At 45.5% G+C, this 13,098-nt stretch overlaps 1 protein-coding gene across 3 annotated transcripts in view; it reads right to left on the bottom strand.

Annotated features, from left to right (window-relative positions):
- The window catches only part of LOC128685553 (eukaryotic translation initiation factor 4H), a 138,287-nt gene extending 130,425 nt beyond the window's left edge, over window positions 1-7,862 (bottom strand). For all 3 annotated transcript variants that reach the window (XR_011392363.1, XM_070088085.1, XM_070088086.1), the window contains exon 1: window positions 7,792-7,862. Coding sequence is in view for 2 of the 3 variants with exons in the window: in XM_070088085.1 (XP_069944186.1) it covers window positions 7,792-7,823 (32 nt within the window). In the remaining variant the exon portion in view is untranslated. The remainder of the gene's footprint in view (window positions 1-7,791) is intronic.
- Window positions 7,863-13,098: the final 5,236 nt, after the last annotated feature.

Raw genomic sequence — 13,098 nt, 5'->3', positions numbered from 1 at the left:
TTATGGGAAATACAGTGGACCCCCGCATAACGATCAGCTCCCAACTCGACCAATTATGTAAGCGTATTTTTGTAAATGCTTTTGTAGGTGTATTTTTAGGGGTCTGAAACGGACTAATCTAATTCACAATATTTCTTATGGGGACAAAATCGGTCTATAACGGCACCCAAACAAACTTCTGGATTGAAATAATATTGTTATGCGGGGGTCCACTGTACTATCTTGGCTTTCGGCCTTTTCGGATTTAGACCGACCTTCTGGAATGGATTACGGCTGATAACATAAGGGTCCACTGTATTTATATGCATTTATAAATGGAAAAAAGTGTGTTCCACTTTACAGTGGTAGCCTGGAACCTAATTCGTCATGTAAGTGGGGCCTTACTGTATCTGTTACTACTAAGACTCGACACATTGTGATAATGTTAAGTTTTTCTTTATGACCTTTTGACAATTTTGCATAATACAACATGGGTACCACTCTAGAGTAATTTCTTATTAGGTTAGGTTAGTTTAGGTTAGACCAGGTTAGGTTAGGTTAGGTTAGTTTAGGTTAGACCAGGTTAGGTTAAGTTAAGATGGTTCTTGTTTTAGGTTATGTTGCTAGTTTTTGTTTTTCCCATTTGCACAACAAAAAAAAAACTATTTCCATGGCACAACCCACTTAAATTAATACTAGACATTTCAAACTACAATTTATCACCAAAATATGCTGAGGAGAAATATACATTATTTTATTCAATTTATGAGCTAAACCAACATGGGTCATGAAACGGCATAATCCTAACCTAGCCCTCTCCTAAAGGTTACCTATAAAATTTGGTGCCATATTTATATTTTTTATCCTGTATATATTTTTTTAACATTGAACAAGCTACACACAAACTAATTAAACAAGTCAGTGAAGATAAAGTACACTTTGTATCTATTATTTTAATCAGGTAAAGTGCTAAGTGCAGAGGGGTCATATTATGCCTGGAAGGCATTTATGTTTAATCCAAGATGGTAAATCCTGTTACTTGGATCAAGAGTGCTTGCCACTATCAAGGCACTTCTCTAAGGGGTCACCAGGTACAATATACACAGGTGGCTAGCCTAGCCTGCAGTGGGGTGGTACTTTAGCCTTCATCACCTAGTAACAGATGCCCCAACAGTAAATTGTTAGTCACTTTGACTTTTTAGGGTTATCCTTGGCAATTTACACACGTTACAATGCATGATAATTGTAGTCACCTAAACTTGTGTAAATGTATTTATGTGTACCTGTACCTGATAAACTTCTGATGCCAGTAAACACCCATTACCTTGGTATGAAGAATCACAAAGTCAGGCCTTGCAAGGCACATAAGAGCACAGCCTGTGTAATATTTGTACTTTATTACACAGCACAGCCTGGAGTTTACCTGTCGTTGCTTCCAGAGGTCGCTTGCCCTGCAGCCCAATCCCAGAGTAGGAATCCTGGTTACTGGCTTGATCATACAAGTTGTTGGGGCCTGCTGCCTGCAGTCCAACATACGTACCACAACCCAGCTGATCAGGAATCGTTTTGAGGAATCTGTTGAGTCCTCTCTTGAAGACAGCTAGGGGCTTGCTGGTATTCGCCCTTTATGCATGAAGGGAAGGTGTTGCAGAATCGTGGTCCCTTAACAGTTATCGAGTCCTCTCTGTGTACCTGTCACTTCCCTGCTTTTTACTGGGGGTAACCTACACTGTCTGCCAAACCTTGTGTTCACAAACAGTAATTTTGGTGTGCAAGTTTGGGATCAATCTCTCCAGTCTTCCTGTGTAACACTTGTACTCACCTCTCACAAACAGTCTGCGTAGTATTTGTACTCAATTCTCTCGACCTGTGTAGTACATGTACTTGCATTCACCACACATATCATAGCCTGTGTAGTACTTGTACTTGCTTCTCACAGGAATGCTGTGTAGTACTTGTATTCGCTTCGCACAGGAATGCCATGTCATGCTTGTATACTTGCTTCTCACAGCAATACCATGTAGTGCTTGTACTCGCTTTTCACAGCAATGCTGTGTAGTGCTTGTACTCACTTCTCAAAGCAATACCGTGTCGTGCTTGTACTCCTCACAGCAATGTCGTGTAGTGCTTGTACTCGCCAGACAGAACAGTCTGTGTAGTACACAAGACTAACCTCTCACAAAACACTACTCAAAAAATCGTAATGACATGATTGCAAACAAACCATACCCCCGGCCGGGATTGAACCCGCGGTCATAGAGTCTCAAAACTCCAGCCCGTCGCGTTAGCCACTAGACCAGATAGCCACAATAAGATTCAATAAGTTGGATGAATCTTATTGTGGCTAGCTGGTCTAGTGGCTAACGCGACAGGCTGGAGTTTTGAGACTCTATGACCGCGGGTTCAATCCCGGCCGGGGGTATGGTTTCACAAAACACTGCTACAAATCCTGTCTTGCTTGGATACTTTCATTACATTCATATCCCCTTTATATTTATTCCCACCCTCTGTTTTACACCTCAATTATATCCTCTCTAAGCCTCTCTAGAGAATGCAATAACAGCACCTTCAGCCTACCTTTCTAAGAAAGATTTCTGAAAAAGGGAAGAAACTTTATCATCCTTCTCTGTATGTGTTCCAGCATATTTATGTCCATTAAAGAATTGACATTTATGTCTATTATACAACGAACATCAATCATTAATACGCTGGAAAACATACAGAGGGTGACAAAATTAATTCAATGTATCAGAAATCTGTTTTTACGAAGACAGACTGAAGTTGCTGAATTTGCACTGTCTGAAGAGGTGTAGAATTAAAGAGGATATAACTGAGGTGTAGAATTGGAAGACACAAATAAATAATGGGAATATAAATAACATGCTGAAAATATCCAATCATGACAGGACTCACAGCAATGAATTCAAGTTGAAGAAATTTAGACTAAGAAAGGATATTGTAAAGTATATACTGGTTTAGCAACAGAGTTGCGAATAAGTGGAACCATCATCGCCAGGCTCTAAGACTTGTGAAACTCTCGAAACTCTTCAAAGGTATATCTTATTAGCGTCATTAAAGCAAGAACCTTGGATAGTTTTAAATATAGGCTGAACAGACACGAGTTGGCGAGGGTGTGAGTTACAGCTTTCTAGCATGGGCCAGTAGGCTTACCACATAGTTCATTCTTGTGTGTAGTACTTGTACTCGCTCCACAAGGCACAGCCATCGTAGTGATTGTACTCACCTCTCGCAGCAATGTGTAGTACTTGTACTCGCCCCTCAGTTTTCAGTACTTGTACTCGCCCCTCAGTATGTAGTACTTGTACTCACCTCCCAGCCGTGTAGTACCTGTACTCACCTCCCAGCAGTGTAGTACTTGTACTCACCTCCCAGTAATGTAGTACTTGTACTCACCTAACAGCAGTGTAGTACTTGTACTCACCTCCGAGCAGTGGAGTACTTGTACTCACCTCCCAGCAGTGTAGTACTTGTACTCACCTCCCAGCAGTGTAGTACTTGTACTCACCTCCCAGCAGTGTAGTACTTGTACTCACCTCCCAGCAGTGGAGTACTTGTACTCACCTCCCAGCAGTGGAGTACTTGTACTCACCTCCCAGCAGTGGAGTACTTGTACTCACCTCCCAGCAGTGGAGTACTTGTACTCACCTCCCAGCAGTGGAGTACTTGTACTCACCTCCCAGCAGTGGAGTACTTGTACTCACCTCCCAGCAGTGGAGTACTTGTACTCACCTCCCAGCAGTGGAGTACTTGTACTCACCTCCCAGCAGTGGAGTACTTGTACTCACCTCCCAGCAGTGGAGTACTTGTACTCACCTCCCAGCAGTGGAGTACTTGTACTCACCTCCCAGCAGTGTAGTACTTGTACTCACCTCCCAGCAGTTTAGTACTTGTACTCACCTCCCAGCAGTGTAGTACTTGTACTCACCTCCCAGCAGTGGAGTACTTGTACTCACCTCCCAGCAGTGGAGTACTTGTACTCACCTCCCAGCAGTGTAGTACTTGTACTCACCTCCCAGCAGTGTAGTACTTGTACTCACCTCCCAGCAGTGGAGTACTTGTACTCACCTCCCAGCAGTGGAGTACTTGTACTCACCTCCCAGCAGTGGAGTACTTGTACTCACCTCCCAGCAGTGTAGTACTTGTACTCACCTCCCAGCAGTGGAGTACTTGTACTCACCTCCCAGCAGTGTAGTACTTGTACTCACCTCCCAGCAGTGGAGTACTTGTACTCACCTCCCAGCAGTGTAGTACTTGTACTCACCTCCCAGCAGTGTAGTACTTGTACTCACCTCCCAGCAGTGGAGTACTTGTACTCACCTCCCAGCAGTGGAGTACTTGTACTCACCTCCCAGCAGTGGAGTACTTGTACTCACCTCCCAGCAGTGGAGTACTTGTACTCACCTCCCAGCAGTGGAGTACTTGTACTCACCTCCCAGCAGTGGAGTACTTGTACTCACCTCCCAGCAGTGGAGTACTTGTACTCGCCTCCCAGCAGTGTAGTACTTGTACTCGCCTCCCAGCAGTGTAGTACTTGTACTCACCTCCCAGCAGTGGAGTACTTGTACTCAGCTCCCAGCAGTGGAGTACTTGTACTCACCTCCCAGCAGTGTAGTACTTGTACTCACCTCCCAGCAGTGGAGTACTTGTACTCACCTCCCAGCAGTGGAGTACTTGTACTCACCTCCCAGCAGTGGAGTACTTGTACTCACCTCCCAGCAGTGTAGTACTTGTACTCACCTCCCAGCAGTGTAGTACTTGTACTCACCTCCCAGCAGTGTAGTACTTGTACTCACCTCCCAGCAGTGGAGTACTTGTACTCACCTCCCAGCAGTGTAGTACTTGTACTCACCTCCCAGCAGTGTAGTACTTGTACTCACCTCCCAGCAGTGTAGTACTTGTACTCACCTCCCAGCATTGGAGTACTTGTACTCACCTCCCAGCAGTGGAGTACTTGTACTCACCTCCCAGCAGTGTAGTACTTGTACTCACCTCCCAGCAGTGGAGTACTTGTACTCACCTCCCAGCAGTGGAGTACTTGTACTCACCTCCCAGCAGTGGAGTACTTGTACTCACCTCCCAGCAGTGGAGTACTTGTACTCACCTCCCAGCAGTGGAGTACTTGTACTCACCTCCCAGCAGTGGAGTACTTGTACTCACCTCCCAGCAGTGGAGTACTTGTACTCACCTCCCAGCAGTGGAGTACTTGTACTCACCTCCCAGCAGTGGAGTACTTGTACTCACCTCCCAGCAGTGGAGTACTTGTACTCACCTCCCAGCAGTGGAGTACTTGTACTCACCTCCCAGCAGTGGAGTACTTGTACTCACCTCCCAGCAGTGGAGTACTTGTACTCACCTCCCAGCAGTGGAGTACTTGTACTCACCTCCCAGCAGTGGAGTACTTGTACTCACCTCCCAGCAGTGGAGTACTTGTACTCACCTCCCAGCAGTGGAGTACTTGTACTCACCTCCCAGCAGTGGAGTACTTGTACTCACCTCCCAGCAGTGGAGTACTTGTACTCACCTCCCAGCAGTGGAGTACTTGTACTCACCTCCCAGCAGTGTAGTACTTGTACTCACCTCCCAGCAGTGGAGTACTTGTACTCACCTCCCAGCAGTGTAGTACTTGTACTCACCTCCCAGCAGTGTAGTACTTGTACTCACCTCCCAGCAGTGTAGTACTTGTACTCACCTCCCAGCAGTGTAGTACTTGTACTCACCTCCCAGCAGTGTAGTACTTGTACTCACCTCCCAGCAGTGTAGTACTTGTACTCACCTCCCAGCAGTGTAGTACTTGTACTCACCTCCCAGCAGTGTAGTACTTGTACTCACCTCCCAGCAGTGTAGTACTTGTACTCACCTCCCAGCAGTGGAGTACTTGTACTCACCTCCCAGCAGTGGAGTACTTGTACTCACCTCCCAGCAGTGGAGTACTTGTACTCACCTCCCAGCAGTGGAGTACTTGTACTCACCTCCCAGCAGTGGAGTACTTGTACTCACCTCCCAGCAGTGGAGTACTTGTACTCACCTCCCAGCAGTGGAGTACTTGTACTCACCTCCCAGCAGTGGAGTACTTGTACTCACCTCCCAGCAGTGTAGTACTTGTACTCACCTCCCAGCAGTGGAGTACTTGTACTCAGCTCCCAGCAGTAGTACTTGTACTCACCTCCCAGCAGTGTAGTACTTGTACTCACCTCCCAGCAGTGTAGTACTTGTACTCACCTCCCAGCAGTGGAGTACTTGTACTCACCTCCCAGCAGTGGAGTACTTGTACTCACCTCCCAGCAGTGGAGTACTTGTACTCACCTCCCAGCAGTGGAGTACTTGTACTCACCTCCCAGCAGTGTAGTACTTGTACTCACCTCCCAGCAGTGTAGTACTTGTACTCACCTCCCAGCAGTGTAGTACTTGTACTCACCTCCCAGCAGTGTAGTACTTGTACTCACCTCCCAGCAGTGTAGTACTTGTACTCACCTCCCAGCAGTGGAGTACTTGTACTCACCTCCCAGCAGTGGAGTACTTGTACTCACCTCCCAGCAGTGGAGTACTTGTACTCACCTCCCAGCAGTGGAGTACTTGTACTCACCTCCCAGCAGTGGAGTACTTGTACTCACCTCCCAGCAGTGGAGTACTTGTACTCACCTCCCAGCAGTGGAGTACTTGTACTCACCTCCCAGCAGTAGAGTACTTGTACTCACCTCCCAGCAGTGTAGTACTTGTACTCACCTCCCAGCAGTGTAGTACTTGTACTCACCTCCCAGCAGTGGAGTACTTGTACTCACCTCCCAGCAGTGTAGTACTTGTACTCACCTCCCAGCAGTGTAGTACTTGTACTCACCTCCCAGCAGTGGAGTACTTGTACTCACCTCCCAGCAGTGTAGTACTTGTACTCACCTCCCAGCAGTGTAGTACTTGTACTCACCTCCCAGCAGTGGAGTACTTGTACTCACCTCCCAGCAGTGGAGTACTTGTACTCACCTCCCAGCAGTGGAGTACTTGTACTCACCTCCCAGCAGTGGAGTACTTGTACTCACCTCCCAGCAGTGGAGTACTTGTACTCACCTCCCAGCAGTGGAGTACTTGTACTCACCTCCCAGCAGTGGAGTACTTGTACTCACCTCCCAGCAGTGGAGTACTTGTACTCACCTCCCAGCAGTGGAGTACTTGTACTCACCTCCCAGCAGTGGAGTACTTGTACTCACCTCCCAGCAGTGGAGTACTTGTACTCACCTCCCAGCAGTGGAGTACTTGTACTCACCTCCCAGCAGTGGAGTACTTGTACTCACCTCCCAGCAGTGGAGTACTTGTACTCACCTCCCAGCAGTGGAGTACTTGTACTCACCTCCCAGCAGTGGAGTACTTGTACTCACCTCCCAGCAGTGGAGTACTTGTACTCACCTCCCAGCAGTGGAGTACTTGTACTCGCCCTCACAGTGGTATTTCACTCCTCTCAGTTAACACCTTAACACATACAGACCTTACATTTGAGCCATGGTGGCCCCTCGCCGAGTACTAACGGTGTTGCTGGCCAGCCGAGGACGCCAGACAAGACACCTGGCGTGCAGGAATCTCCTCACCAGTAAAATACAAGAGCACAAAAGTATAGTAGTGGTGACCTACGCCGCCGCCAACCACACGCTACTCACAACCTCCTCTATTTTCACTCTTTACAATGGAACTCTCCCGGGCGACGAAGCCTCCTGCTGCCCCTTACCCTTACCAACACGGATTAATACATTCCAGGGCGAATGAAGGCGGGAGTATTGTATCAAGCGGGAGAATAATCAATCTTACCCGGAGTACTGATCATCATATACACCAGCCATGTTGGTTTCAAGTGAACACACATGGCCAGTCTAACCGAGAATAATGCACCCTTGCAAATACCCGGCGGTACCTAGCAAATATTAAGAACTCCTTCATGTGCCGTCACCTAAATTACTCGATAATGATTTTATAAAATCGATATCTAAGTGTAAATTATTTTTATAATATATATTAGGAAAATCTATGTAAACAAGGTTATCGAGCACTCTGGTCAGGATCCAGCATGGCGGCCTCCAGCTCCCGTGTGCAGCCTCGTTAACCTCTCACATATTTGACCTTCTCTACACCTCCACCACCAACATTGTTATGCATATTCCTTGTATTTGAACACTCTTATTAGAGCGGATGCTTTTAGCGTGCGTGAAACCAAAAGCAGCGTTGCGTAATACGCGAAAATTCATTCTGAGCTGTTTTACACCATAACAAAACATGATAGATTATTAACCTTGATACGCGGTATTGTCACATTTTATTCTTCTTTATTGGCCTTCATGCTGGTGAAGGGCTCTTGATCCAAGGAATTGGAGCTGATTTCCACTTCCTTGGATCAAACCAAAAGTAGCTTTGTGAAATACGCGAAAACGCACCCTAAAATATTTTACATCATAACAGCATAATAGAATATTAACCCTGACACCAGTCAAGAGCTTTTGATCTAAGGAATCTGAGCTAACTTCGATTTCCTAGATCAAACCTGATTGCCCCCACTTCTCCAGAGGGGGCTGTATAAGAGGTATTAGTGACTAGTATGATAACTACATGTGCATACTTAATCAGTCATGAAACCACATTATTATTATAATCAAGGGGGAAGCACTAAACCCGTAGGATTATACAGCGCCTGTGGGGGGGATGGAAGGTATTCAGGGAACTGAAGCACAGATCCAGTTCCCTAGATCAAGAGCCCCTCGCCAGCATCAAGGAACCTTCCTTGAGGGGTATGGAACCACATATTTTATTAACATACTATGACCCTTGTGGGTTTGGCGCTTAGTTTTGATTGATTGCATTGTTAACAGACCAAACCACAAACAATGGAACATTGTGCCTACATTGTAGCATTGTGACTACATTGTAACATTGTGCCTACATTGTAACATTGGTCTAAAGAACAAAATAATGGAGCAATGCAGTTTGTCTACTGGCCCATGGATAAGACAGGTGTATAACTAAGTTTATTTAGGTACAGGTCCACTTAAGTACAATTGTCATACATACTAACATGTGTAAATTACCTAGGTCTAATACCAGGATATTCCCCCAAGAAGTCAGTGACTTATTTCGATTGTGGGTACATAACTTGACGATCTTTATTGACTAACCCGTCAAGGGAGGTTCCTTGACGCTGGTGAGGGGCTCTTGATCTAGGGAATTGGATCTGTGCTCCAGTTCCCTGAATTGAGCCTGAATGCCTTCCAAATCCCCCCCCCCACAGGCGCTGTATAATCCTACGGGTTTAGTGCTCCCCCGTGATTACAATAATATTTTATTGACTAACAGTGACACTTCCATAAAGTATGGTGTACGTGGTTATAGGTGCTGTATATCCCATATGGGTTTAGCAGTTGATTTTATATATAATAATAGTTATAATTATTAATATAGGTATAAACGAGCTTTACCCATAAAAATACATAAAACACTTGGCATCTATTGTAATGAAGATACCCAAGTGTTGGACAAGTTTTGTTATCAACTTGTCAGCAATGAATACCATCAATAAGAACATAAGAACGATGGAACACTGCAGAAGGCCTACTGGCCCATGCGAGGCAGGTCCAAGCCTCCTACCGGCTTAAGCCAATGCACCCAACCTAGTCAGGTCAGGTCACATTGACTTAAGGGAGGAACACGGCAACCGACCTGGTAGCACAAGCTATCAGGTCTAACTCACACCCACCCACATCTACTCATGTATTTATCCAACCTATTTTTAAAGCTACACAACGTTCTGGCCTCTATAACGGTACTTAGGAGTTTGTTCCACTCATCCACAACTCTATTACCAAACCAGTACTTTCCTATATCCTTCCTGAATCTGAATTTTTCCAACTTAAAACCATTGCTGCGAGTCCTGTCTAGGCTAGATATTTTCAGCACACTATTTACATCCCCTTTATTTATTCCTGTCTTCCATTTATACACCTCAATCATATCCCCCCTAATTCTACGTCTTTCTAGAGAGTGCAGTTTCAGGGCCCTTAGTCTATCCTCATAGGGAAGGTTTCTGATACATGGGATCAACTTTGTCATCCTCCTTTGTACATTTTCCAGAGAATTTATATCCATTCTGTAATACGGTGACCAAAACTGTGCAGCATAATCTAAATGAGGCCTAACCAAGGATGTATAGAGTTGAAGAACAACCTGAGGACTCCTATTATTTATGCTTCTTGATATGAAGCCAAGGATTCTATTAGCTTTATTGCGAACACTTATGCACTGTTGTCTTGGTTTCAGATTACTGCTAACCAGAACTCCTAAATCTTTTTCGCAATCCGTAATATTAAGATCTACATTATTTAGTTTATATGTGGCATGGTTATTGTCCTGTCCAACATTTAGAACTTTGCATTTGTCTATATTAAACTGCATCTGCCACTTCTCCGACCACTGCATCAGTCTATTCAAATCTTCCTGGAGTGCTCGAATGTCCTCGTCAGAATGAATTCGACGGCCTATTTTGGTGTCATCGGCAAACTTGCCGATGTCGCTCTTTATGCCCTCATCTATGTCGTTTATGTAGATTGTGAACAGCAGGGGGCCCAACACTGACCCCTGTGGAACACCGCTCGTGACGCTTCCCCACTCTGATTTCTCCCCATTTATGCAAACTCTCTGCTGCCTATTTGTCAACCATGCCTCTATCCAGGAAAAAATCGCTCCTCCAGTTTTCCCCGAATTAAGCCTGAATGCCTTCCACATATCCCCCCTAGGCGCTGTATAATCCTCCGGGTTTAGCGCTTCCCCCTTGATTATAATAATAATTAGGGTTAATTCAGGGAACTGGAGCACAGATCCAGTTCCCTAGATCAAAAGCCCCTCTCCAGCATCAACCTCTTCAAGGGAGGGCTCCTTGGCGTGGTGAAGAGGCTCTTGGTCTGATGAATTAGACCTGTTGGTCTCCTTCCTCAGACCGAACCTAATTACCCCCCCATTCCCCCCCCCTTCCCTATCCCATCCTCCCTTTTCCCTTTCCTCCTCCTACTCCCCGTCCCTCCCTTATTCCTTTGATATACCTTTGAAGAGTTTCGAGAGTTTATCTACTCTCTGAGCCCGGCTATGGGCTAGGCTCGTCTGGTGCTTACCTGGTCAACCAGGCTGTTGCTGCTGGAGGCCCGCTGCCCCACATATTGTTTATTCTCTATAAGGATTACAATGCTGGGTTTACAGAATTTGGTTATTGTGTGGTTTACATGTAAAATAATGATTACAGAGTGTACCACTAGAACACCTAGCATGGCTAGGCATTTCGGGCAGACTTAGTTTAATTCTTAATTTTAAAATATTACAAATTATGAGGTAAGTTGGTATTATGGCTAAGTGACTAAATACTAGTTTGTGAGTTTAGCAATGTGAATGCTTTTGTTTTGGCACAGTACATAGTTTCAGTATTGGAGTATCACAGGATTCATTATTTTAAGATTGAGATTAATATTTCTGTTTATGGTCAAATGGATGAGTGAGTGTAAGTGTGAACCACCATGCGGTATTCGTGTAGTTAGTTGACGGGGTGTATTAGGGAGATAACATGTTTTCTAATGGTAGTTTTGAAGGTGATGAATGTGTCTGCAGTTCTAGAGTTCTCAGGTAGGGTGTTCCAGATTTTAGGGCCTTTGATATACATTGAATTTTTGTAAAGGTTTAGTCAGACACGGGGAATGTCGTAGAGATGTTTGTGTCTGGTGTTATGCCTGTGGGTTCTGTCACAACTATCAAGAAAGCGTTTTAGGTCAAGGTTGATATTGGAGTTTAAGGTCCTGTAGATGTAGATTGCACAGTAGTAAGTGTGGATGTACTGAACAGGGAGTAAGTTTAGATCTATGAAGAGTTTACCTGAAGTTTACCTGGAGAGAGTTCCGGGGGTCAACGCCCCCGCGGCCCGGTCTGTGACCAGGCCTCCTGGTGGATCAGAGCCTGATCAACCAGGCTGTTACTGCTGGCTGCACGCAAACCAACGTACGAGCCACAGCCCGGCTGGTCAGGAACCGACTTTAGGTGCTTGTCCAGTGCCAGCTTGAAGACTGCCAGGGGTCTGTTGGTAATCCCCCTTATGTATGCTGGGAGGCAGTTGAACAGTCTCGGGCCCCGACACTTATTGTATGGTCTCTTAACGTGCTAGTGACACCCCTGCTTTTCATTGAGGGGATGTTGCATCGTCTGCCAAGTCTTTTGCTTTTGTAGTGAGTGATTTTCGTGTGTAAGTTCGGTACTAGTCCCTCTAGGATTTTCCAGGTGTATATAATCATGTATCTCTCCCGCCTGCGTTCCAGCGAATACAGGTTTAGGAACCTCAAGCGCTCCCAGTAATTGAGGTGTTTTATCTCCGTTGTGCATGCCGTGAAGGTTCTCTCTACATTTTCTAGGTCAGCAATTTTACCTGCCTTGAAAGGTGCTATTAGTGTGCAGCAATATTCCAGCCTAGATAGAACAAGTGACCTGAAGAGTGTCATCATGGGCTTGGCCTCCCTAGTTTTGAAGGTTCTCATTATCCATCCTGTCATTTTTCTAGCAGATGCGATTGATACAATGTTATGGTCCTTGAAGGTGAGATCCTCCGACATGATCACTTCCAGGTCTTTGACGTTGGTGTTTCGCTCTATTTTGTGGCCAGAATTTGTTTTGTACTCTGATGAAGATTTAATTTCCTCGTGTTTACCATATCTGAGTAATTGAAATTTCTCATCGTTGAACTTCATATTGTTTTCTGCAGCCCACTGAAAGATTTGGTTGATGTCCGCCTGGAGCCTTGCAGTGTCTGCAATGGAGGACACTGTCACGCAGATTCGGGTGTCATCTGCAAAGGAAGACACGGTGCTGTGGCTGACATCCTTGTCTATGTCGGATATGAGGATGTGGAACAAGATGGGAGCGAGTACTGTGCCTTGTGGAACAGAGCTTTTCGGGGGATGGGGGGTGTTGCCAGGGATGGGATTTAGTGATTATTCATACTGCAGCTTTTTGTTGGGTTATTATTGGCTTTAGGTGTGTTGCTGCAGTTGATCCCCAATCACAAATAGCATAGGTGAGGTATGGATAAATAAGTGAGTGGTA

Source organism: Cherax quadricarinatus, chromosome 23 (genome assembly GCF_038502225.1).
Source record: "Cherax quadricarinatus isolate ZL_2023a chromosome 23, ASM3850222v1, whole genome shotgun sequence".
NCBI lineage: Eukaryota > Metazoa > Arthropoda > Malacostraca > Decapoda > Parastacidae > Cherax > Cherax quadricarinatus.
Note: the sequence above shows the minus strand (reverse complement) of the source record. Positions and strands in the feature narration are given on the sequence as shown.